Source organism: Fringilla coelebs (genome assembly GCF_963513975.1).
Source record: "Fringilla coelebs genome assembly, chromosome: 6".
Taxonomy (NCBI): domain Eukaryota; kingdom Metazoa; phylum Chordata; class Aves; order Passeriformes; family Fringillidae; genus Fringilla; species Fringilla coelebs.
Window position 1 is genome coordinate 36,653,164 of NC_140034.1, and position 24,132 is coordinate 36,677,295.

The window sequence follows — 24,132 nt, forward strand, 5'->3', positions numbered from 1 at the left end:
GGGGAGCGGAAGAGGCGCGGCCAGCGCGGCGGCCTCCGTACGGCGGGATGGCGGCGGCGCCGCGTTCCGGGGGGCGGCGGCGGCCCGGAGCCGTCCTGCTGCGGCTGTTGGCGGTGCTGCTGCTGGCGGGCACGGCGGGCGCCGGACAGCGCTCCAAATGGCGGCTGCCGGTGCTCCTGGTGAGTGCGGGGAGCGGGGCCGGACCCGCAGCTGCCGGGCCGGCCGGTGTGGCGACGGTCAGAGCGAACGTGTGCGGGCGGGAGGCCGTGGCCGCTCCGCGCGTCCTCCTCGGGCGGGACGGCTGCGGTTGAGGGTGTCTCTGCCCAGGCCGCGCCTCTGTGGAGCCTGACCCGGAGCTGGCGCGGGGGCTCGGGGCCGTGGCTGCCTCCTGCCTTGCTGCCGGGCTTCAGCCCTCTCGGCGGGTCGGCGGTGGCGGCAGGGAAGAGGAGGCTTGTGCGGGAAATAGTCCGATGGGCGGCGGAGGGAGAGCCGCCCGTGAGAGGCCGGTGGGGAGGGAGGGAGGGTCTTGCCCGGCTGGTGCCCGGCCTCGGTGGGCCCGGTGCGGGGGAGGCCGCCCCGTGCGGCCAGACCGGCGGCCCGCAGCGCCGGGCAGCGCCGTGGCCTGGCCTCGGGAAAGCTGGGCCGCTGCAGCGCTGGACCGAGAGAGGTATGGGCCTTAGGGCAGATGAAGGGGTTTCGGCACTTCTGATAAGCCCTGCCTGCTTGAATTGGCGTGGAGGAAAGCTGTTGTGCCTCAAATTCGGTCGGACTTTACCAGGCAGTGAGAGTAATATGCACTTTATGTGAGGCTTTTGAGCCTCAAGAACAAAACTGAAGGATCACGGCGAATGCTCCTGTTGGTTCTTAGAAAAGAATTTTTTTTTTGTTGGATGGTCCAGACCATCCCATCAGTAAGTAAATCGTAATAATTTCAACAGATGTTAAGGTGAAGTTGATTCCGCTTGCAGATCAAAAAACCCCAAGCCTCGTAAACCATCTTTAAGAGTATGTTGGAGGGTGGTGAAGCATGACTGGAAAGTCCAGTAAGACTGGCTCCAAATTTGACATTTGCTTTCATTACTATATTGACTTAAACTCAGAATGGAAGATTATGTTTACTTAAGCTCAGTGACATTAAGTCTGATGCCAAAAGATTTTTGCATTTTATGTATTTTTCATCTATTAGTAGCTCTATAGACTATTATTGTATACTTATTAAATCTATTAGCTAACTTCAGTACTTCTCTCACGCTGTTAGGTTAGACAAACACATCCCTGGAATCCTACTATAATCTCGCTTCTTCAGTGAACTGAGGACATTTCACTTTTGCATGTATTTATACATAAGTAGTGTGGGGCTGGAAGCAAGGGGGTGGCTTTAGTAGGGGGTTGAACCAAGAGGGGATTTACTTCATTGACTGTACTTCTAATTGGGGATTCTTGTCAATTATGCTAATTTGCTAAACTTAGAAAAGTGTTGAAGCCCTAGATCACATGTGCACTCCACCGTAAGTGCACCTGGAGCACCGTCAATAACGGGTAACTGCTTTTTATAATTTCTGACTTGTTTGGCTTGTGATTTTAGGGCTGATAAGGCATCAAACCCACTAATACTGCTTCCTTTTTTGTGTCTTTGCAGGGGAAGAAGTTTAGCTTTGGGAAGATTCTCTTCAGCAACACCACAATTTTCCTGAGATGTAAGTGGTTACAAGGGATTAACCTGCTCTCTCTGCTTTTTGATGCCCCTCCTATTTTTAACATTTGGATCTCAAAACACTGTGAAGTGTTTAACTGCACTGGATTCAGAGGCAGCTAATCTAGCACTGCATGAAAGCCACAGCTCTGATATGGTTGAGTCTGTTAACAGCCTTGGGGCTGTTAACAGTTGTGATCTGCTTAGGTTGTAGCAGAAATGAATGGCTCTATTCATGCTCTTTGTGGAGAGGGCAAGATGGGCAGTGGGAGCACCACTTTATTTCCTGTAGTGGGTAATCATGTGTGGGGTGTGCTGCACTCTGCTGTGAGGTGTGCTTTTCCTGTCTAAGATTGTTAAATTCCCCTGTCTGGGAGATCTGGTGCCAGCTGGAGAGGGGCTGTTTCTGTACTGACAGGAATACAGAGGGCAATGTTTTTTGAAGCCTTGTTCCTTTTTAGCTGAGTGCTTCTGGGTGTTGTAAGAGAATGTTGCATATTGCAGCAGAGCTCCTGAGAGGTGTTTTCTCCTGCTCGCAGTGTGTGAGTGGGATCATCAAGTTTGTTCTGTCGGGCAAACATGTTGGCAGCCTTCTCATTTCTTCTGTGTATTGCTCTTTGCTGATCTGGCCAGGCCTATGGGTAATGTAGGTTTCTGGTCCAAGGCAAGTTTCTGTGAAATACCTTCTTACCTGTGAACATGAGGACAGCATCTAGATGGCACTGAGATGTTATAGAACTGACTAGTTGATTTAGAAAGGTGTGAAATCTTTTTTGAACACTTCAGGTGGTTGTTTACACCAGTTTTTACCATGAGGGAAGGTAGTTTAGTCTCTCTACTTACCTTGTTGGTTTTCAGGTTTAGTTTCCAATACATGCCCTTCTTGGGACATTGTTTCAAGGAGAGTTTGTTGAAGTGCCTCTCTTGATCCCACATGAATCTGAAACAGGAGGGTAGAATTTGGTTATTAGAGAAAGTCCATCACCTCAGAGTTAGGGCTTTCCCACTTGACAAGTGTAACTGAGACACTGAGGTTTGCATCTTGCAGTGAGACAATTGCAAGTGTACAGCTGCAGGATCAAAATTAGAAACCTGCTGCTTGGGAAGAGGAGGGGGGTTGAAAGGGCATTTTGGTGCTTTGCTAGGTTTTAGGCTTTCTTGTCTAAAGATTAATAGAAATAGTATACTTATAGAGACATGGCATCTAAGATGCATCTCTGAAGTGATGCGTGTGGTAAATCTGCTTGTGACGAAATAACTGAGAGAAGTAGCTAAGTCATGGGAAAAAAAATTTATTTGTTGTAGGGCAGATCTGTCAGTAAGAATTCAACCCTCTGCCTCCTGATCTGGAATTGAATTACACTGTACTGTCAACCTTTAAACAGACATTAAGCCTTAAAATTATTTAGTGAAGACACCTGTTTTACATGCTGGTGTGATTAGAAGACTTACATGAATTCGGAAAATGAATTGCTGAAAGAGGAAGGAACAAAGGCTGGGAACTTACTAATTTTCTCAGCCTAGATGAAACTTAAACTGCATCTGATGCTGGGAAGCGTCAGCTTTGTGGTTTTTCTTTTCTGCACATGGCTGTGTGGAAACTAGCCTCTTTTTGGTTCCTGTCTGTTGCCTCTTACATCTGCTGTCTGATGTTTGTGGGGACAAAATGACCATTCTTGCCAAATATGATTGCTCAGGACTTGTTCATGGTTTTTCTGAGCACCTGCATCTCTCTATCTCCTTTTTTTCTCCTCTGCTTGATTTTTGGTTTTTTTTTTTTTTTTTTTTTTTTATCTGTATGGCACCTTGGTGTCTGATGCTTTCTGCTTCTGACTGGGAAGATTGCTGCTGGCATGTAGTGTTGTCAATAATGAATTTATTTTTATCTACTTTTTTGAAGTGCTGTTCTGGAAGGCATTTAGTTTCTTGTATAGGATCGTGATAGAAATCCTGCTTTCTGTAAATGAATACAAAGACTGCATTCAAGTTGAATATTACTGGCTTTTTTTTGAAGGCTGAGGAACTTAAATTTCCATATTGCTGAATTCAGTAAATGCCATGGGTACTTTTTCTGACTTTTGAAGTACTTCCTTTTCAAAGTTTCTGTAATTTTGATGTTTGCGGATATTGCGGATTGTTCTAGTGACCTCTTTTACCTCTGTGAGTGCTACCACTGAATATGTAGTTGCCTATTTGTTTTTCACAGAGAAAAAGGTATTTAAAAGGCAGATTTGAATCTTTTTTTTTGCTAGCACTTTTTTTTGAGATACTTCTCATTTGGTCAGTTTTATCAGAAGAGCCTCTGTCATCAAAGAGTTTGGCATCTGCCCATGTCACTGCAGTCTTTGTGCTGCCTTTTAGTTTCCTTGTTTTGCCCTCTGCAACATCTAGGGCATTGTGGAACGTGTATGCCTTGTTTTCATGCTTACCAGAAGAAACTCCTTTTTTTCAGTGATTTTGCTTAATTTTTAGCTGTTAGAAACTCAGCTGTTGAGTTTTTAGCTGTATGTGTTTTAGTACTCATGAGGTATAAAGTGGGATTAGTCAATTAATACCTGGTGGCAGGGTTTTCCTTCTAATTGCTTTTTCTACCTGCAGTGGTCACTATGGAAACCTTCCTTAGAAGCATACATGTACGAAAGTTGTGGGTGCATCCTCTGATATGAATGTTGCCTGTAGAGTTGTAGGAACTGCTTAGCCACTGCAAGTATTCTGTTAACTCAGAAGAGTTTTGCCATTTGCTGACTGGGGAAACAAAAATGTAATCGTCTAAAATGGCTCTTCCAAGACTCTGAATAGTCACTGCTCGTTTTATGTAAGGGTTGAGCTTGCCTTCTTGATGTCAAATTCTCTTCATCAGATTTTAGTTTAAGAATGAGATTTGAAACACAAAAACCCACACAACCTTTCCTGACTAGGGAGAAAGTCTTGTGTTTCACTTTTCATGCATGTTGTTACTAAAGTAAATCAAAGAGTAAAGTCGTCTTATTGCTGTTTTAGGTAGCATTGCAGCTTTGACTGCAGGGGCTAGTGTATAGATACCTTGTTTGTCTTTTGGGAGGCTGGATGTTGACTGGCACAATCTTACCTTCATTTCCTTGGTGATGGCATTGATATATTTCAATTATATGTGGAAATGGCTTAGTATTATCGTGTTGCTAGCTTTCTCTGCCTGCTACGTGTGCCCCTGTCTCTGAAAGGGAGGCCCTTTTTGTGTATTGGAGTCACTGCCGTTCTCCTCATTTGGTATTTGCAGTTGCTGAAACATCCTTGATTGTCTTCAGAGCAAAAAGTTTCCAAATGATCTTCAGCTCTTTAATAGAATTGTATAATGCTGTAATGGAATTCTGTTCATATGCTTCTTTCTTTCATTGAACAGTAATCAATTAATTTAGGAATATTTAATATTTTTATATTGTTTTGCTTTCAGTTTCATGTTTAAGATTTAATTATGGTGGTTTTGCACAGAATGGGAGGAAAAACCTGGAAGGTAGATGGTGTCTTAGATATCTTATGTTTGATTTTTTTTTTTTGTTCGTTTGTTTTCTTAGTTGAAGGAGATGAAAAAGCTTGTGAACCCTCCCAGGGTTTCAATGTTACTTGGTACTTAAGATACTCCGACTGCTACAATGAAGTCTTCAACTTTGGGGTAAGAATTCCATGGGAAAACATAGATTATGATTTTTAGAGGTAAGCAGGTTTTGGAATGAGGGGGTTAGAGATATCTCTCTTGCATCCACATTGTGATTTGGGCCTGAAAGACACATTCTTCCGTTGGAAGATTACAAATTTCTGGAATAGAATTGAAATGTTCCACAGCTTGCTGCAATTGCTGATTTTTTTTGGGTTTTGGATCAGGTGGAAGTGTATGTCAAAATTGTTTTAAACCCAGGAACTTAAATGAATACATGGACTCTAAAATGAGTGAGTTTATGGTATTTGAAAATATTTGCAGGAATGCTTAATGACAGTGAATAGACCAGTTAGAATATTTGATATGTTAATATTTATTATGTTAATATTCAATATTAATATGTTTAGTATTGAATATTATAAGTCTAAATTCTGTTCTTTATGGATGCATGTGGCAAGCATTAGCAACTTGTGCAAAATGTATAATGTTTCTGTCTAATGTGGTAGAACATAGCTGTGCTTTCTATGGTTAATATTTTTCCATGTTTACATAAGTTATTAATGATGACAGTTGTAACTACTAATCTAATACAGGACTGAGTCTTCACTCTTTAAAATGATAATGTGGAGTTTGTTTGTGTAGACTGAAGTTTATATTTTCTGCTGCATCTCTACATTTAATTCTTACTCAAAGCCTGTATACCATCATTTCTATAGTCTTGTGTGGTTTTGATGCCTTTATTCTACTAAATTTGATTCGAGAGTGTGTGCAGAGCGAAACTATGGAGCTTTCCAGGTCTTGTAGCTGTGTACTGAGATAAACCATTTGAAGTACTTGATGCTAACCTAAGTTCTACTCTGCTTGGCAGGATGAACAAGCAGATAACTATTTTGGGACTACAGCTGAAGAGCATCCGGGTTGGTCAGGATACTATGCCACTGCTTCTCTACTCTTTCCAAACTGCTCTGAGCTCTTCAGGCCTCAGGTATGGGTAGAAACCTCAGAGTTTGCTCTGTGTCTTATACAATATATAGAGAAGGTAATTCCTGATAGATCAATTGGCATGCTATGTAAGTACCACTGCAGGTTAGTAGGTACTTCTTTTTATCTGTTTATGACAATCAAGCTGTGATGATGATTTCTTAGTTTTCCTTCACTTCTAGGTTGCTATTCAATGTTTTGCTCAAGGGTGAGATAACCCCAACCAAATCACTGTAAAAGTGATGTACAGTTCAATGCTTCTTTTAGTTTGTGGTTTTGTATTTTGAATGTGTTTCATTTACAGGAGGCTGCTAGTTGATTAGAAGTGGCAGCAGAGTAAAAATCCCACTAAAATTGAATCAATAAAGGACTGGCATTTATGAGTCAAATAAAGTTTATTTAGAATAATGAAAATGAGTGTTGAAAAACGAATTACTTAAGTATTCATGGAGTAGGAGTGCTAGAATATGTTGGAAAAAAATCAAGTAGAAGCAAGAAGACAATGCAAAATTAGCATAGGGAAGTAATATGCATACATCAGTTCTAGACCAGCTGTATATGAGCAGGCTGCTGATAATACCAGTATAATTTGCTGTCTTTATTTAATGGTATACTTAAGAATTGAAGGCACGTTATGGAATGTTCCATCTGTGTCCAGCCATTCCTCACACAGACAAAAGATTATGGATTGAAAATACTGGGAATGTCTCATAATTATTGAACCTAGTGTTGTGGGTTGCTTTTTGGTATTTTTGGTTGTTTGGGTTTTTTGATTAAGAAAAAAGACTAATGCCTAAATATGGCTTTTAATCCATTTGCATGCCTGCTAATTCCTTTGATGTGTGAAGGTGGCTTGAAAGGTTTTCAAAATGAAAGAAAAAAATTGATGATGCGTGCTTTTACTGTTTTTACTTGGTTTTGTAGAAGAGCTTTTGTGAGTTTACCTGTGTAATGTGGATTTGGGCATCCTAACTAAACATGCTTGTGAAAGTCTTTAGGGTTTTAAAAGTCTTTAAGTTTTCGTCCAATGTCTCTGGAAAGTCTGTGGAGTTCTTAGCAATATATTCTTGTCAGATACTGATTTCTGAAGTTTCACAGCAATTTCTTCTCGAAATGGTTGAGCTTTGTCCTTGTGGCATAGCAGTTTCGCTAGATTTTGAGTCACCATAGTTCAGGAGAGTAGGAAAAGTTTTGATCTGTAATAGGCACTCACTCATCCAGGGACGTTTGCATAGATTAAGGCAGGAATCTCAAAACCCTGTATCTGTTTGTGGTGAATTAATCATGTGCTGGGGAAACACAACTGATTCATGTTTCAAAAAGAAAATTAACTTCACTACTATCATGTCTGGTTTCTAAAAATAGATACCTGTTATTTGAGGGGAGGAAAAGTAACTCTCAAATTACAAAACATTAAGCATTCAAGACTTCTTGTGTAGGTGGACAATGGTTTGATTTAGAAAAATGAAAGCTCTCCAGTACAGCTGTTTAAAGAATAATGAAGTTTATTGGAAGCTGTTCTGGTAATGTCATGTTAATGTGTGAAGTGCCTATAAAGTATCTATAAATTATTTACCTTTCTTTTATTTTGCAGATTTTCTATAAAGAATTTGTTCATCCAGAGCCTCTCTCACCTGAGAAACAAGAGGTAATTTTCCTTTCCTTCTAATGAGGCAGTGTAATCATGGAAATGTAGTTTTGGCATATTTACTTATTCATTTTTCTGTGTTTTTTATTTTCCCCCTAAGGGCTTAAAAGATAAGAAGGAGAGTGCAGGAAATCACACGATGGTGACAGATAAAACTGTATGTATACTGAATTTAGGCATGGCTTGTAATTCAGCAGTCTTATTTTGTTTTGGTTTGCTTTTTTAAAATTTATATTTCTTTGTGTAAGAACTTGATGGTTCTTACATAGCAAAGAAACATAGCATTTCTATGATTTTTTTTAACACCTGGAATTTTTTAGCTTGAAACTAGGTAGTGCTGGAAAAACAGAAAACAGAGTAACTGCTTCTTCTGTAAATCAAATATAGAATTAATACCATTCAAACCAATGATATAAATTAAAAAATAAATTTCTTTTCCCATTGTACTTTAAAATAGAAATTTAAATTATCTGCTTTAAACGATGACTGAGTCTTGCAGAATATGTTTGGTTTTGTCTTCAATCAGTTTTTTGAGATGTTATACTTAAAAAGTTGACTGATCACTTTTGATTTTAAGTCCCATAGTATTTTTATTATATAGTATATAACTAGGAACACTTTTCAAAATAACTTTAAATTGAATGTCCTGGATGCTGAGAAAGAAAATGTATTTTAGTCCTTGTGTACATAAGGGGCCATTTATTATAAACCTAAAGCATGAGCAGATGTGTGCAATTAAGAAGTAAAGAATCAATGCAGCAAGAAAAGGTACTATTTTAAAAGCAAAATTTGTGTAAATTTATTCATTTTCTTTCAAATTTACTGTGTTTCTAAGCTTTATTTTAAGTGAATATTAGCATAAACTCTTTTTTTAAATATATATAATATTCTACTTGCTTTGCATCTTGTAGTCAAGAGGTTTCCTAAAAGAAATGCATGCTCTTAATACTGAATTTCTCTTGGAGAGGCCTTTATGAGGAGAAAAGTCTTTGTCGCAGTTCTGCAGTAGTCATGGGAGTGGCATACATGTAGATGGTCTAAGTTTTAACTTTAAAGCTGTTAGTAAATACTGCAGTTTCTGAGAGGTCTAGAGCTTCTTCAGTTGTGGAATTAACAGTTTTGTATGCCAGAACTCAAGGATACCTCTGATTTGATATATGGTGAGAATATTTATCTGGAAAAGGTTCCTCTGCTAGTTCCCACAGGTATGAGAGCCATTGCAGGGACTTTAGTAGTAGCATCCATAGGAAATGGCTACTATGGAAATCTTTTACAGCTAAGCTACTTCTGTATTATGCTGTAGGATTCAGCCTTCACCAGGGAGATGAGTTCTGTAGCTGTGCAGTTCCCAAGCAGCAGGAATCTGTGGTGGTCCTAATGCTTCTGTAGTGAAAAAAAGTTGATGCTTTCTTGAATTTTTGGTAGCTTTTGTAGTACCTTTGAGTACCATTGCAGTAAGGCAGCATTAAATTTGCAAAAAAAGTCCTGATTACCTCCCAGGTCTTTGAGAATTCTTCTGGAATCAAACAACTAAATTTTAAGTGTTATGTCTAAAAATTATCTTTAAAATTTCCATATCAGATATTTATTAACAAGTTTTAGGTCTTGGAAGAGATGAAATTTATATTTACATGAAGCTACCACCCATGTATGGCAAGTCTGCTTCTGTCTTGTCTTCTTGACTGTGCACTGTTTATGTGGGGCTGTTTTATTTTCAGGCAATGAATGCTGTTATCAAAACTTGGCGAGATGGGCCGTATATATTTATTGTGCAAATTGCACTTACAACTACAAAGGATTCTACTGCCAGAGTTAAAAGAGCTGAGAGAACAACACCTTCCTCATATCAGAACAAGCTCTTTACAAGTAAGATAGCTCTTTATAGAGTAAACTGAAAATACAGCACTATTTTATGTATTCCAGTCAAAGTATTGTAAGGTACTCTTAGCATTTACTATATGGTTCAGTTTCATAAGACACTGTCTTTCACTTCACATAGGTAGAATATTACTACAGCTCATTTAAGAAAAGAGATGATTGCTTCTGTCTTGAAGATCCTAAGACTGTTCTGTCAGTTTACTGATAGAAATCAAGAAGCATCAATCTCAAGCATTTCAATTTTGAGGCTTGGTGTTCTGTTTCGAAATGTGCAGACCAATACAGTGGTCTATACCAATAAGTCAAAACTTAGAGTACAAAGATCATAATTATCACCTTGATCTTATATTTAACAGTGCATTGATAACCTTTCCAAACTTTACAGAAGTTTAAAAATCCCCTTAAAAAGCGAGCTTACATGTGTTTCTGAATTTTTTCTGTTATACATGAATCTCCAGCGAAAATTACTTTTAAATACTGCCAAGGGTTACTTAGTAATGGGGGATGTAATTTTAAACTGCATGATTTTGGCTGAGTATGTTGAGTCTTAGCTTTCTTTGTTAAAGTGCAAGTTTGATTTAAAGGCCATGTGAAGATGTGGAATTTCTTTACACTTAAGTGAAAGTCAGTTAAGTCCTGGCTTCTTCCTTTTGGTTCTTGTTTGATTTTGTAATTGGATTGTCTTTTGACAGTGACAGTAGAACTGAAGGGGCCGTATGAGTATCTTTCACTTGCAGACTACCCTCTGATGATTGTAAGTAAACCAGCTTTTCTTTGATCTATTAAATTGTCAGTTGATTTAAATGTCAATTAAATACTTTGCTGTCATACTTCAGGAAACACAGAGCCAAGTGTCTCAGGAGCAAAAGTTACTTAGCCAAGGGTGTTTTTTGGTTTGACAGACTATTTTTGTTTTGTTGGGTTTTTTGGGGGGTTTTTTGTTTGTTTGTGGTTTTTTTGGGGGTTTTTTTGTGTGTGTGTGTTTTTGGTGGGTTTTTTGTTTTTTTTTTTTTTGGGCGGGGGTTTTGTACTGAGTACAGGTTAGGGAAAACAGACAGAGATTTCAGTTCCTTGCATGTGCTGCCAGTGTTGTCCTTCTCTGGATTGTCTGAATTAATGTTTGTTAATTTGTAGTTCCTGAAGTTATCAGTATTATTAGCTCTAAAATGACACGTTTTGCTTGTGCTGTTTTTCTCCTTAGCTCATGTTTTAGAAAATCTGCTATTCTGTGCTTTTGTTTGCAGCTACCCTTTCATTTGTCACTGCTTTCTTTGTTCTTTTATAGCTTAATCTCGCTTCCTCCACCAGCTGTCTTACACCCCATGAGGAGGTCTTTAATACTGCCTAGCAGTGAAAGCATAATTGAGCTACAAAGAGCTAATCCCCTTTTCATTCAATGGAGTTATTGACTTGGTTTCTAGTTTCTTCTGTTGAGAAGGCTAAACAATAAAGGAACTTAAAGTGTTTATGTAGTGAAGACAGACTTTACCTGGGGATCAATAGCAAGTAAGGTCTCTAGCTTGACTCTATTGGCGAGAGCAGCCTGTCAATAATGGAGCCTGGCAGCATTTCTGAAACACACATTTTACTTCCTGGAGGGCAAAAAGCCTCCAGCAGTTCTGTTGAAATGTAATTCATCAGTGAAAATATCCCATGTGACAGAAAAGAATCTGTATCTCTAAATGTTTTCTCAGCGGAGCATCTGCATGTGAGCTGTCTCGCCTAGGTTCTTAGCACTTGAATTGCGTGAGTTGGTCAGGTGAAAATGTGTAAGGATCAGTAAGCTACTCTCCTAAGGAAGGTGTTCTCTGTTTGCAAAAGTTTTGATGGATTGTGCAGCTAAGAAATTGCTTGGTTTTCTAAAAAAAATCTTCCTTCTGAAAGAGGATACTGCTTGATTATTAAGCACTGTCCTATGCTTTGGCTAATTACTTCCTGCTATTCACTTAATGTCTTATTCTCTCCTAATTCCTCTTTTTGCCTTGCTTTGGTATGATTAGAAAATTCATCATTGAGTAACATTGTCAAGCTTACTGTTTGCTGTATGAGACATACCATGAAAGGTTCTTCTGAAGCAAGTAACACTGAAGCCAAGAAAAATCAAAAAATGTTAATATTTAAATGAGTAGCTGGATTTCTTTGTCAGCTGCAAATTTTATGCTGGCCTAAAACTTGGTCAAAAGTTCAGTTTGCTGGAAATTAACTTTTGAGAAAAGTTGTCAAATTATTTGAACAGGGCATACAAACATTAGTTGCTTGTCTCTGTTCTGTGGAAGGGTGTCTAAAAGTGGTCTGTGAGTTTATTTGCAGAGTACTGTAAATGTATGATGAAGTTATTAATAGAACAATACATGAGAATGAATGGAGTTTCAGTGATTTGCTTGAATTCTTCCCTTTTTGGAATGTAGTAGCATGTAGCTTCCTTAGCAAAAATTGCCTGTGAATAAATTAGCAGACTATTCTTAAAGGGAAAAATTGCGCAGAAATTCAGTTACTCTCATTCTCTTTGTTGGTAGTGAGAAATTAGACTCTCACTGTTAAAGAGTCCAGAGAAGACACATGAAACAATGCTTGTCTATTTGAAAACTTCCAAAGTTGTTATACTGGGGGAGAAAATAAAGTTGTCTTACAGCTGTGGAATGGAAACAAGGAAATTATTTTTCTGAGTCTAAAGTTCCTATGTATTTCTTCTTTTTGTGCAATAGTTTTTCATGGTGATGTGTATTGTGTATGTATTCTTCGGGGTTCTGTGGCTTGCGTGGTCAGCCTGTTACTGGCGGGATCTCCTGAGGATCCAGTTCTGGATTGGTGCTGTTATCTTCCTGGGAATGCTCGAGAAAGCCGTTTTCTATGCCGAGTTCCAAAACATCCGCTACACAGGCGAATCTGGTAGGTGGCAGCTGCGTTGTGCCGGATAATTGAGGGGGCATAACTCTAATGGTTTATGCTAAATTGGGGTGGCAGATACCTGTTAACTGTATGATTACTTGAGGATTGTTCCAAAACAAAGAACAGCATATTAAAGTTTCTGTATTTTTATATGTTGTAAACATGGTGCTCTGTGTTCTTCTAAAGCTAAAATGCTGTTGCTTTCTCTGACTCCTGAGAGAAGTGTCCTAGGTGTATAGAATGCTACATTCTGTGCCGCAGTGCTGGTTTTAATTTTAAAATAGGACTTGCTCAGTGTAGCTTGTAATTAATTTCTTACAATTGTTAATGCCCTTGGAAAGATACTTTGAAACTCCTTGTTCGACATGACGGCATTGTGGATAACTCTTAGTATTCAACCCATAGCTTCATAATCCATTTTATCCAGATTTCCTTTGTGTAAAACGCTTGTATTCTGGTTTTGAGTTTTCAGGCTGGATACATACAAATCAAACACTGCAAGTAAAATGTCATTATGACTTTGCTAATTGGCCATACCCATAGTGCAGAAAGTTTTGTTGGTTGACTTGTTTGGAAGAGTATCCAGCTGGATGTGCAATTTCTCTGTAGCTTTTCTTTAATGCCAAGTGACCTGTCTTTTCTGAAAGCTAATTCCAGATGTAGATAATAAAAAGATTATGCACTTCAGTAGCCTACTTTTATGTCTGCTCTCATACTATAATTGCATGCAGTAATTAATAAAACAGAAATTACGTTTTAATGGCCTAACTTTGTGCTCTTTGCTTTTGGTAGTTCAAGGAGCAGTAATACTGGCAGAACTTCTTTCTGCTGTGAAGCGCTCGTTGGCTCGAACTCTGGTCATCATAGTCAGCCTGGGATATGGGATAGTCAAGTGAGTAATTCTGTTACAGGCTTTTTGTGTTCTGTTTAAAGGGTTTTCACTATTGGTTTTTAAGAATTTAGGGCAGTATTCATCTCCCTGTACTTTGCTTGTTTAAAAGTAAGTGCTTTATTTAAGTGCTCTGAAGGTATAAACTTCTTCTCTAGTAAACAGAGACAGTTCCATACTGTGATTACTCTTCTTTCCATCTACTTCTGTGTGCAACTGTAGGGTGGGTTTCTGAGTCATATTGAGATGCTTCACTGACTGGAATGGGAAATTTATGCCTTCTGAGTGAGGGGAAGCTTATATAAATGGGGTAGGTCAAGAACCCCTGATAGGAGAGGGGATCTGCTTCACTAAGACTGTGACTCATTTGTCTGTCCACAGCTGTATTCAATAGTAAAAACACATGCTAGGTGGCAGCAGGAATTTTTGGCACTTTGGGTTTGCTGGGGACACTGGTGAAGAACTGGGGTGAGACTAATTGAAATGATCATAAAAAGGGAAACAGGTTAACTAAGAAACAGGACTGTTGCCTGTCTTCTCCCTTAGACACATCATACCTAAGACAAAATGAATAGTAAGTTTCAAGCATCATAATATTTCTGGATCTAGATGTGGCTTGTCACAAGGTCCTTTTATTCTTATGCTTCATACCTTATGTTTAGATTCAAGTTGACATGATTTTACTTTTTGATTTCCACTTAATCTGAATTTCCATTTGTTTCCTACAGACCTCGCCTTGGAGTGACTCTTCACAAAGTAGTTATGGCTGGAGCCCTTTATCTGTTATTTTCTGGCATGGAAGGTGTTCTTAGAGTCACAGGGGTCAGTAATAACTGCTTGAATTTTCCCATATGCCACAGACATATTGGCTGTATGTACTTGTGTGAACAGCTACTTTCCCTCCCCAACAACAACTAAACCAAATTCCCACTGCTCCAATTTTGGAGGCTGTGCCTGGGGAAGTTTGTGTGAGTGATGAAGCTGCTGGATTCATTGAGTGCATATTGGGATGTAGATTTCTGTTACTCTGTTTTTGGGATAAAGTATTTAACTTGTCATATATTTGATACTTTTCCAGTTTTTCTATAACACTGTGGCTCTGATAGCAAACTTGGCCCTGTCCATGATTGATGCCTGTATTATTTTGTGGATATCCTTTTAAAAGCTGCAGAATATATGATCTTGTTCATAGCTTATTATCTCTGTCTTGTACTTGAAAGGAATAACAGGTGTTTTGTTTGTTTCTGTTAGGACTTTGATAAGTTTATGATGTACACACAAAGGCAAGTTTTGCCTTTTTAGTCAAACTCATGGTTGCCAGTGGAGCTTTCAGTTCATCCATGGATAGTGTGAAAGATTTAATTAATACGTCTCTAACAAGCTAGTTGCTAGTTTTCTGTAATGGAAGTGGCCAGAGCAATTAATCACAGCATTTGCCTCAGCAGAGACTCCTTTTAACAGTGCTAGATTGACTTAATCTGGCAGACTGCTTCTTGCCTTGCTGGTGGAGAACTGACAATGTGGTATTGTCAGTTCCTCTCTGTACATTGGACTAAACTCTTGGTTCAAGCCCTCTGTTTCTGTAGCAAAACTTGGAAGTGTTGTGGTGGCATATTGGTGGTTTCTCATAAAACAGCCTGACCCTTCTTACTTCTCTACTTTGTTTTCTTTTCAGTTTGTTCTTATTGGCTCTCTCTTTGTCTCCAGGCCCAGAATGATCTTGCCTCCTTGGCTTTTATTCCGCTGGCTTTCCTAGATACTGCCCTGTGCTGGTGGATATCCTTCACTGTTTTACTTGATGGGTTGTGTTTTCTTTTGAATTTGTTTTTTTGAGTCTTTTCTTGGCTGAACTTTTTTTAAAAATAAGATCCAAGTGTATATTTTTTTGTACTTCTGGTAAAGGTTATAGAAGTTCTGTAATTGAGTGTTCAGGTAAGCCTCTGCTGCCTGCTGCTTACCTAGTTTCTGCTGAATTGGATGTGCCTGTGTAAAGCTGCTCCAAAATACAGTCTGTCTGTTATTGGTCTCTCATTGTTGAGTAGGAAAGTATTTTGTTCTAGTGTAGCATGTCATGGCACCACAGCAGTAGCCTTTGAAGAAATGAATCAGTTTATGTTTTGAGGAGAAGGTTGCTTAGCAACATCAAACCTAAAAGTCTCTGTAAAATTCGAACTAGTCTTGAAGTAAGTGACAAAATAAGGCAGTGTTTATTTTTTGGTGTCTTGACATATTCATTTCAACCAACCATAATCTTGTGTGACTTTAGCAACTGACATCAAATGCTGAACTTGTGTGTGGCAAAATTCCTCTAAAGTGTTCTTAGCTGAAGTCAATCACAAAAACTGTTTAAAATGTGAATAGCTGGCTGCCCAGCTGTGACAACCACAGTTCTCCCCTATCATGATGTCTCTCCTAACCACTTGTTTTGTCACTGTGGAAATAAAACAAAAGAAAATGTGAAGGCACCCATATGCATTAAATAGATTTTAACTAATTTCTAGTTCAGATTTTACTTTTCATTTATCAAAAGCGCATCCAACTCTTTCCTGAGGGAATGGGTCATAGTCCAAAATAGAGGCTTGGATACCATGTTTGTGTGACAAGAGTTATAGGTGTAGATGACTAAATAACAGGAAAAGGACAGATTGAGCTCTCTGGTACCTTTGTCATAGGATGGATCTTCTACTGAGAATGGTCTAATTTTTTGGAGGGTAAAATGTGTGATTGAGGGAGTTGTTAATCATAAGGTCTGTGTCCTCCTAAGTTTGTGACTAGCTTGTCCCTTCAGAGACTTTTCCTTGACTTTCCATACATATTCATCAGCTTAACTCAAACAATGAAGCTGCTGAAACTTCGCAGGAATGTTGTGAAACTCTCTTTATATCGGCACTTCACCAACACACTAATCTTGGCAGTAGCAGGTAAGTAGAAAATTTTTCCAGTTAAATAAAACCACTTTTCCTTTCCATATAAGGCTTGATTTGCAAATTTTAAGTTTGGTGACCTTTCTGTAAGTACAGTCAAAATTGTTGGTATTTCTAACACTTGACCCATTTCTAAAAGTGGGTCTTCGCCAAGTGTTATGTCAATATTTCAGAGATTGTAGATTATTAGTCCTGATGTTAACAAGATCAGTAGTTCTATCCAGCTCCTCTAACAGAGCACTGTTTGTCCCACTTCAAGCTGCCAGGGGCAAAAGTTTATTATCTTATGCTGTTAACTTCACAGAGATATTTTTGCCAAAATCACAGTATCACTGTATGCTGTGGGGCTTTTAAGATGTCTGAAGATCAGAGTGATTCTTAGAAAAACTGTATTCTAGTTTTGTGACATAAAGCCCTCTCTATTCAGGAGGAATACAGATTGAGTTTCTTTTTCCATTTATATGTGATGAACTGAATTTCAAGAATAAATTTGTCAACGCTTCCAGGTTCTCTGCTATCAATACAATGAGCAGAAAACTTCTAAAGACTGTGCTTTTTTATTTAAACAAAAAAGTACATTCCTTTTGAAAATTGGCTCTGATGAAATTCCTTTCAGCGCCTGGTTCTTGGTCATCTTAAAATACTTTAGTGGAGGGAAGTCTCTTCTAAAACTGTGGTAAGAGTATGGTTTGAGCATTGGAACTGATGTGGGTCAGGATCTGGATGCTTAAGGCATTCAGGCAGATCAGATTGTTCAGTTACTTCACGGGTAAGGTCAGCTTTACTTGTCAAGTGATAATGAAACCATGGTTTGAATGCTAGATAAAAGTGATACAAGAATAGTGAATAGTAGTTAGGAGTTGGTTAAATACTCCGTATTTGATTTATGCCTTGTGTCTGTAAAAAAACATGAGTTAAATATACTGGTCTATGCCTAAATTTCTGTCTGAGGTCAGTGCAGTAGATCCATCTCTTGTTTTCCAAAACTATTAAATTGAATTTCAAGACTTCAGTATTCAGGTCTTTGATCTTTCTTTGGGAAACACAGTCCTGTTAGCTGGGTATTTGAATTGACATATTTTTTAGTAATAAGCAGCTTGTTTGTTTGAATATTGCAGCATCTATTGTATTCATCATCTGGACGACCATGAAGTTCAGGCTGGTGGACTGTCAGTCGGTGAGTTTATAGTAAATGTTTTCTACAATTGCTGCCTCTTGATAAGTTTATATTTGGCAGTGAGATTGCCACAAAGCACCACAGGCTAGAATTATTACTGTTGTGGGTAATGAGCCTCTTTGACAGATGCCTATAGTTCAGCCTTGGAAGGGGGTTAGGACATGAAATTTCTTGCTTCACAACGTCTTTCATTTGTGCTGGTTTTCTTGACAGGACTGGCAAGAGCTATGGGTGGATGATGCCATCTGGCGTTTATTGTTTTCAATGATCCTTTTTGTCATCATGATTCTGTGGAGACCATCTGCTAACAACCAAAGGTTCAGCTTTTCTTACCTCTTTCTCAAAATGCTGGGTTGTAGGAATGCTTGTTTATTCAAAGAGTGGGATTATTCACTGGTGGGTAATTTTTAGTCGCTGTACACTGATCAGTAAGGATACTAAGCAGTGTTTGTAGGGAAAGGTAAACCTAGAGAACTTACATACATAAAATCCAGTCTGTTCCTGGAGCTCAGCTTATTTAAAAAGAAGTAACTTAAATGTTGTTTTTAAGGCCGATATTAAACATAATTAATGAGATTCACAGAATAATCAAGCCATGTATGTGTTGGAGTAGTGGATCTCTTGGGAGACAGGAGATAGAATACTTCTTTCACTATTCTTTCACATAGGTTTGCTTTCTCACCACTGTCAGAAGAGGATGATGATGATGAGCAGAAAGAGCCAATGTTAAAGGAAAGCTTTGGTAAGAGAAGAAAATTTTCCACTCAAATCAGTGTTGAAGACAGTTCTTTGGAGAAAGGTGTCTTGCTCTCTGACAAAAACTACCATTGATACACAGAGTTCTAGAGGAAACACTGGCTTTATGTTTAGTATTTACATTGCCTGTTTAGTTCTGTGGTTTTCTGTTGATACTGAAAACACTGCTACTGCCGTGGTTGCTTTGCCATGTCCAGTGGACTTTGTTTGATTAAATATGTCGTGTCTTAGGTTTAAATCCAGTCATGATGACAAGGATCTCTTGGATACTGTTGCTAGGCAGTGGTTTAATGTGCAGTTCTCTTTTAAAATCCCACTTAAGAATTTTCATTTCTGTTCTCTCAACTCTGAAATCTTCCTTATTTTCTGCATTAGGGTTTAGCATGGGAATGTCCAGTGTAAAGATAGGAGTGAATATGTTTATTAATGAAATTGTCTATTGCAACACCTCTCTTTACAAGCTGTGTAGAAGGTGGGGCTACATGCCTGCTGCTGTCTGTCCACAAATCAGCTATGCTGGGATGTATCAGTGCTGTTTGACTTGTTTAGGAGCTGAGAAGAAGTGTGTAATCCATTAGGTGCATTTGGCAAACCAGCACTGTCTGGCTGCCTGCCAGGCAATGTTGCTTCTCAGCTTTTAAGGAGCTAAGTGGCTGGTGAGCAGTCAGTAGGTAGAATAAACTTCAGGAGTTGCCTGTCAGAATGGTTGAGGCTGTAAGGGACCTCTGGAGGTCATTGTGTCCAAGCCCCCTGCTCAAGCAGGGTCACCCAGAACACATTGCCCTGGACCTCCAGATGGCTTTTGAGTATCTTCTAGGATGGAGATTCCACAACCTCTCTGGGAACTATGTCTGAGTTCTATGCTGCTGATGTCTGGCTTAAATAAAAGGAATTTATATTTCCTAGGTAAAATTGTAAAATTCAGGAAAAACTGCATACTCCACCTATCAGGAAAAAGTACTGCAAACCTTTCAAAGGGGAAGCAGTCAAAATCATTAGCTTGTCTAATTCTGTCTCTTTGACTCGGATGAAATATCCTGAATGAACACTCAACACTTTCATGTACACTCTATGAACAATTATAATTCAGTTACCCCGATCTTTTTTCTTCTTTTGGCTTCAGAGGGAATGAAAATGAGAAGTACAAAGCAAGAACCAAATGGGAATGTAAAAGCAAACAAAGTTGTGAGTATGACCTCTGTACTTTGAAGACTATAAGATTCACCTCTTCTTTGCTTACTTTTTGGTTTGCCTTGGAGTGTGAGTGAGCCAAAGTATCATAAGTTAACACAGTACTGCTGAAAAGAAAGTAAATACAGGTTTCTCATGAGATTTCCTGTAAATACGGTGGGAACTTAAGAATTCAGTCTGTTTTTAGAAATGTTTCCACAATTCAGTGTAGATAGAACTGTATAATAATATATTCTGATAGTGATTAATATATTATTTTAACAAATCTGTCAGTCTGAGAGGGAGGCTGAGCCATATTTTAAATAAATTGCCCTCTGATTTTGAGATTGGTAATTCATTACATGAATGGGGTGATGTGTACATTTTTATGCACCTATGTAAATACTTTGGGGGGCATGCATTTTTTCTTTGTGGCTTATAACAAGCATTCATCTAGGAGGCCTAAAATATGTCTTGGAATCTTTTCATAGAATTCATACATAAATTTAAAAGAAGAAAGCACCTCTAGGAATTCATTATAATAGCAATCATATTTTTGTCATTAGCATTGTTTTCTAGAGAGTTGGTTGCAGCTGTATACTACTTACCTGAGGATAGATAAGATGAAAATTAAACTTTCCTATTTTGCAAGGAGGTGGTGGTGAGGACTGTTACAGAGTTCACAGCAAGTGGGTGGGTTTTTCTTTACTTTTTTTTTTCCCTTGAAACATGTTTTCTGTAAGCCAGAAATCAAACTGAGTTTTTTTGTTCGTGTTTGTATTTAATTTTTTTGTATTTAATTTTTTAACTGACATTATAAATACCTTTTTTTTTTTTTTTTTTGTCAAGTAGGTTGAGAAGCAAAAGGCTTGCATATGACAGCATTGTGGAAAACTGACTTGTTTTCTGTTTAATTTCTGTACTTGTAGCAAGAGGATGACCTGAAATGGGTAGAGGAGAACGTTCCTTCATCAGTCACAGATGTGTGAGTATTTCTATAGTCTCAATGAAGGCAGGTTCCTTTCCCACAGGAATACATTAGAATGCCATATCACTTGTATGCTGCACTTCCATGGGCAGAGGTTGGGTTCAGCCTGGCACTGGCTCTGATCCTTTGTGTGGAGGCTGCTGGGGTTGCACACAGGCTGACTTAAGGAACAGTCTCTTGGAATGTGAAATCATAGACTGGTCTGCATTTTGCTAAAGTTAAAACAATATACATAAATCCAGAAAACAAAGAACAAAAAAAAAAAACCCTTTCTAGTGCTCTGAGAAGACCTTTGAGTATCTTGCTGAATGTAAACCATGGAATAATGTAATGCAGTTTTCAGCTTTATCTGGAACATGTGATGTCATTTTTGTGCTTGTGGTAATATAGTCAGCTGTGTACACTGTCTATATCTTTTCTGCTTTTAATAACTTTTACATGCTAGAACTGTCAGTGCCAGTGTCTACATTTTTCATAACAAAATCGAAGTTCATAGATGAGTGTATTCACAATTTTGAACAGGTAATTTTGGCAGAGGATCTGGATTGAAGTACTAAACTTAGCTTGAACTTAATTAAAGAAAATAAATTAGGTTAAGTTTTAAGAGGAAGAAAAGTGCATTTTCGCAACTGAATTTGGTTTTCCCACTTCTAGTACTTATTTTTTGAAGACTGATAGGATTCCTTAAGCAAAAAAGGTCTAGACTGGTATAAACTAGGAGAGGACACTTTCAGGTAATCTGTTGCAGGTTTTTTTGTTTCTGAGAGTGTGATCAGGGTTGCGAAGAGCCAAGATCCCAAGAAATGGGAGATCTGTTGTAGCTGGAAAGGCTGAAGTACCAGTGGAACTTGTTTGACTTCTGGGACATGTTTTTATAACATGGTCTCCCATATTGTAAATGTCTTCAGTGCAGTTCAGCAGTGTTCATGTATGAGTGAAACAGCTTATTTCATGGCAACTTGAAAATTGTTCACTTGGTAATGAGAAGCATAATAAAAAAGAATAAAAACTGTGAAGGTCATTGAGGATACACCTTGGGCTCTTCCTTTTTTGTGTGTCTTTCTCTAATTTCTTTTAAATTGAAAGGTCTGTCTTCATTGTTTCTTTTCTGTGCCCTAAAAACAGAAGGTTGAAAATGATTGTCAGTATGCTTTTAGTATGTGCTCTAATTATTTTAACTTCTTTTTCCCCCCTGCAGGGCTCTTCCAGCTCTTCTGGATTCAGATGAGGTCAGTAAAGAAATCTTCAGTTCAGATTAGTCTTCTCACATGCCAGGGGAGTCATGAGTCAGTTGATAAGGTCTTGGCTTGTCAGAACTGGACTCTGCTCATGTCAGCACAACAGTAAAATACTACAAGAGGGGAAGGATAGTGGGAACAACCACGATACAACTTTTTAAAGTACAAATGTGTTCTAAAATAAGTAGTATATCTGCTATGTAAGTTGGACTCCTGACTTAAAATGCATATGAGTGTTGTTTGTTGTAAATGTGCATGTTCTGAATAATGTAAATCTACTAGGGAAAATTACAAGATTGGGTATTTTATTTTCTAGGAAAGAATGATTACCCACTTTGAAAGGTCCAAAATGGAATGAAGGAGTAGCTTTTTGCTGTTGGAAGTGGAGACACCTCTTAAAGTTGCTTGGTGGAGCAAGTGCATCCTGCTGATTTGTCTCTTGATCTCAGCCTTGAAAGTTTGATGCTTTAATGTCATGGAGGGGGTGTCTTGCTGTGGAAGAAGTTCACAAGGACATTATAAACCTTTTGGAAATTTGAATTTAAAGTTGCTGCAAGTTTGGATTTTTAAGCAATTGACATGTGTACTATTCCAGCACCTTCTGTAACTTTTCAAATATTTAATCTGTGAAACTAAAATTCCTAATGTCTGCTTGAGGAGTTTATATTTCGATGTTACAATTGACACTTAGAGGTGAACTGCCTGTACCTTTTTGGGGGGAGGGTGGGGAGAGAGAGAAATAAGCACTGAAGAAAGAACAGACCCATTTTCTGGTAGATAACAGCTGCTGTTGTATGTCTTGTGTTCAACATGCTTGAAAGAGTTTTAGAGAGAAGCTCCTGTTGATGAAGAAAATGAAGATACCAGAAAAGAAATATTTGGAAAAGTTACAGTGATATGAGTTTTTAACAAAATCAAGTGCAATTTTATTCATAACACTGTGTATGAGAGATTTTCTATTTTAAATGCCATTGACCTGTAGGTAAGCTGCCTAGAGCTAACACTCGCTGTTGTGGCACATCTCATTGCCGGCAATGTGGTGGATGCCTGGAAAAACGATTTGCCCCTACCTTTCATGTGTTGCATGATTTAATATTAACAAAATACCCCAACAAATAAAACAACAAAAGCAGACATCACCAGAACCACTCCTGCAGTGCTCCACAAGTGCTTGACTACATGTTAAGCAGATATTAACTGGATGTTTCAGCAGAACTCTTCTCCCTTTACATGTAACATCTCCCACCAAGAAGTTGGCACTCCTCTATGAGAAGATGGCGAGCACTGCCTGCCTTACTTGAAAGAGAATTTATGGGGAGTCCACAGCGCTGGGATAGTTCTGTTCCCAGAGTCTGTTTAGAATTGCTTCCTATGTAAGTGATTTGATACTGGGCTTTCCTGTCCCAACTGGTCCCTGTGGCCAGGAGGTACTCTGAGATCACTGTGTTTCAGTCCAAGTTGCAGGTTTCTGTTCTATATAATTGCATTTTGTTTCTCCTTTTAAAATGAAGAAGAGCTTTTGGACGATGTTCCGGTTTTTGCTTGGCTGCAACAGCTGAAGTTGCAATAACTTCCTCATGGAAACCTGTTGTGGACTGTATGACAAAAGCTCTAATTTGGGTTCATAACCTTTAAAACTGATGATTAGGAGGCAAGCAGCAGCTGGATATCTAGGAAGCAGATGTGGCTGCTGCTCAATGGCGTAGAGCATCAGTTTTTCTGGTTCTTCTCATAGCTATGTCAGCAGAAGTGAACGTGTGCCTGTACTTCATTCATTCCACTGTAAGGTGTGGTAGCTTAGCTGTAGCTCCTCTTTATCAGCAATTCAAACTGAACATGGCACTTTACAGTACAGTAGCTGAGGCACAAGGATATAGCATCTTCTGCTAGCTGTGTTATGGGAAGGGCAGATGGGCAGAGAGAAAAATGGTGTGGCTGTAGCACCTCACTGCTTCTGCGAGAGTTGCTGGAGGTCTTCTGCCATCCTCTTCAGGCCACAGATAGAATCTTTAATTAGAAAACACTTCTAATTTGCTATGCTTAATTGATATAGATGAAAAAAATATTACCTCCATGTCCTTTTGGGGAGAGGAAATTTTTGTGAAATAAAGCTACACAAAGCTTGCTATTTAATTTTTTTTGTTTTGTTTTCATTTTTAAAGAAATCCTAATTGTTTGGGTTGTTTGGGTTTTTTGAAACAAATAGGTAAAAATGTTCTCTACTGGAAGCACAAAAGTTTGTATGTACTATTTAATAAAGGCTAGGC

General features: G+C 38.7%; 1 protein-coding gene across 2 annotated transcripts; it reads left to right on the forward strand.

The window, feature by feature from the left end:
* The first annotated feature begins 2 nt into the window (after positions 1-2).
* Positions 3-22,516, forward strand: TMEM87A (transmembrane protein 87A). Of its 2 annotated transcripts, none has more exons than XM_084208166.1 (20): positions 3-179; positions 1,640-1,697; positions 5,245-5,342; positions 6,196-6,312; positions 7,903-7,956; positions 8,057-8,113; positions 9,675-9,822; positions 10,527-10,588; positions 12,540-12,723; positions 13,516-13,615; positions 14,341-14,434; positions 14,691-14,762; positions 16,425-16,533; positions 17,655-17,713; positions 17,927-18,030; positions 18,382-18,455; positions 19,593-19,654; positions 20,569-20,624; positions 21,826-21,856; positions 22,182-22,516. In XM_084208166.1, exons 1-20 carry the CDS (start codon positions 48-50, stop codon positions 22,221-22,223), a joined length of 1,713 nt encoding a protein of 570 aa, XP_084064292.1. In that variant the 5' UTR covers positions 3-47; the 3' UTR covers positions 22,224-22,516. The 2 variants fall into 2 exon arrangements, with proteins under 2 accessions (XP_084064292.1, XP_084064293.1); XM_084208167.1 differs by lacking the exon at positions 14,691-14,762 and adding an exon at positions 15,320-15,388.
* Positions 22,517-24,132: the final 1,616 nt, after the last annotated feature.

Coding starts and splice junctions, on each gene's coding strand:
- TMEM87A (XM_084208166.1), top strand. CDS start 48: ATGGCGGCGGCGCCGCGTTCCGGGGGGCGGCGGCGGCCCGGAGCCGTC. Junction 17,714..17,926: donor GGCTGGTGGACTGTCAGTCG/GTGAGTTTATAG, acceptor TTTTCTTGACAG/GACTGGCAAGAGCTATGGGT. Junction 18,456..19,592: donor AATGTTAAAGGAAAGCTTTG/GTAAGAGAAGAA, acceptor TTTTGGCTTCAG/AGGGAATGAAAATGAGAAGT.